At 32.5% G+C, this 2683-nt stretch overlaps 1 protein-coding gene across 1 annotated transcript; it reads right to left on the bottom strand.

The window, feature by feature from the left end:
- Positions 1-252: 252 nt before the first annotated feature.
- Positions 253-1107, bottom strand: LOC143544508 (F-box/FBD/LRR-repeat protein At2g04230-like). Its single transcript, XM_077036601.1, has one exon. The coding sequence runs from the start codon at positions 1105-1107 to the stop codon at positions 253-255; it is 855 nt and encodes a 284-aa protein (XP_076892716.1).
- Between the last annotated feature and the right edge of the window lie 1576 nt (positions 1108-2683).

The raw sequence follows: 2683 nt of genomic DNA, 5'->3' as shown, positions 1-2683 counted from the left end.
CACATCGACAACATCTCTAAAAGCTTCACCCAACGACTTGCAGTTGCCTTCAAACAACTTCTGCTGATAAAATAAACTAAAATCCACCTCCAAAGTCTTCAAATCCCGAAAGGGTGAACACCGATTCTCCAACTCCTCTAGAAACAACGAGAGCAGAATAACAACAGAAGAGTAAATCGTAAGCGATTTCACGTTACAAAAAATATTAAACAGCATCATAAGATCATCAAACAATGTCCTCTCTTCAAGTTTTTAGCAAAATCCATTGTACTCGATTATCACCGTGTCAAGAACAGGAAGACCGACTGTAATTTCAAACCGCGGGAAATTAGTCCCCTTAAACTCGAAATATTCAAGGTTTGGGGTCGTGAGAGTACATCGGTTGACATATTTATTGTAGTACACAATTGTTAACTCCGAAAGATGCGAATCGTTTACCCTCAAAGTGTTTCCATCAGTTTGAAGATGACAACAAACCAACTTTAACTTCTGTAACGCGGGAAACCCTGAAAACAGATCAAGATCCGTAATAATCACCCTTTTGAGATGCAAACTGCCGAGATTCTTGAATGATCCGGATGTCGGTCCCAAAAACGAGCAACACATGGGTTCGAGGCTGTTTAGCTTCAAACGTTTTAACGAATCCCACGAAGAATTTGACATGTTCGGCCAACTTGTGTCTTTTCTAGCCCGGATAATATTTGCATCGAGTTCTTCAACACCTTCCTCTAGCGCGTAATCGAAAACCATTTTCAAGATCTTGGCGCTGCATGTTCCACCGCGTGTGAAGCTTAGATTAACCAACTGAGCCGAACGACGAACAGATAACGCAGCGTAAACGAACTTATTGAAATCATTGAGTTTTTTAAAACTATAGGAACTGAAGTTGAGAACAGGAACATAAGTCCATTTAGAAGACCATGTTTTCGACAACAATGAGGTTTGAAACGCGTGTTCGGTTTCAAGAGATGAAAGAATTCGAAACTGTAGGTCTTCTGGTAATGCCGTAAGCCTGTCCGCCATTGTTGTGTTGGTTTCTTGTTCTTCATGTAATCTTTTCACCGAGGTTTCGGTTTCTTGTTCTTCACGTAATCTTTTGATCGCCATTATTGTACGTAGTTATGAAAATATCGATCAGGATCGCTAGTTTATATATAGTTAGAGATGAAGATTAAATCAAGATTGATATGTTTGACGGTGTATTTTGAAGCTTACCATATATATGTTAGAGTTGTATATTAGGTAAATAATAATTAAATATATTACAACTTACCGACTTACCGTGTATATTTTTATTATATTGTTTTATAGAAAGATGATGAAATACATTTTATTATTAACATGAAAATAGTGAGAACCAATTTACTATTATTATTATTAGATTTATTTTTATAAGTGTTTTCTGTTATTTTTTGTTCATATTTGTTAATTTTCGATTATGAGACGTTATAAGTATTTGCTTATTTATATTTTGTTGTTATTATTAGATTTTTTCTTTGGCTGATATTGGTATTTGTTAGTATTTGCTATTATTATTTTCTTCTTAATTTTGATTCCTTTTTTGTAATTTTTAGGTTTTTTTTTTGTTATTACAAATAATTGTTTATGTAGATTGGTATTGTAGTTGGTATTGTTTCTTACGTTCTCATTTTTTTTATAAATTGATATTATTTCCTACGTTCTCATGTTAAGACTAAAATGCACATAAACCTTCCCCTTGTTTTATAAATGTAAATCATTAACTAACAAAATATTTCCAAATATCAAAATATTAGTATTATTTAAAAGAAAATATAGAACACCTTAAATCTTATTATTATTATTATTAATATTATTATTATTAAATCTTATGCTGTTGTCCAATGAACCTTTTAACGGGTATTGAAACTGACAGAAGCTTCTTTCACAAAGTACCTGCATAAGTGGTGGTTGTGTACCCGTTACCTTTGAAGTACCCAGAAGGTGCCCCGTCACTCTAAGATATGTCGAAAATATCAGTTTAACATATGATTAAAAGTTGTTCCTTCTTTACTTAATAAGTTGATAAAGGAACACATCACTACTACACTACACGTGATAGGACATACATATATATGATATCTACATTTATACAAATTATGCTCGTTTCTTTCATCTGTAGACGAGTTAAGCGTCGAAGTTTGAGTATGTGGAATAAGTTAACGCCTTTTTTTTTAATTACAACCACTACTTTGACCTATTGGTAGTGTCTCTGAATCTAAATCAACATAATAACTCAGGACACATGAAGCCATCTTCTTAATTTTCTGTCAAAAATAAAAATGACGGACTAGCTGTTATTTCTATCAGTTTATGAAAGAGCCCATTGCTCAAAATATCCATGTTGGGTGTTTGAAAGAGTTCATATTATTTAGATAATAATAAATTTGATCTGTTTTACCTAGAAGGTCTACAACTCGAGCTGTAGAGCCCTAAACAATTCATATAAAAGAAACAAATATTCAAATACAAAACGATTCGAAAACAAAAAATTGTATATTTTTTATTTGATTTTCCGCGTTATTGTTTTAATTGACTAATTGCTTCATCAAAAGACAATAATTCCTATAAACCCATTTATTAGAAAAGCAAAAGCACATTTCATTTCAGTAGACCCAGTTGATCTTGTGGAGAAACAATCCAACATTTTCTAATTAATCTTCGT

The sequence above is a fragment of the Bidens hawaiensis genome, unplaced genomic scaffold (genome assembly GCF_021521415.1).
Source record: "Bidens hawaiensis isolate Kalapana, Puna unplaced genomic scaffold, B.hawaiensis_p1.1 tig00013590_1, whole genome shotgun sequence".
NCBI classification, from domain to species: domain Eukaryota; kingdom Viridiplantae; phylum Streptophyta; class Magnoliopsida; order Asterales; family Asteraceae; genus Bidens; species Bidens hawaiensis.
The sequence above is the reverse complement of the archived record's forward strand: the minus strand, read 5'-3'. Positions and strand labels throughout refer to the sequence as shown.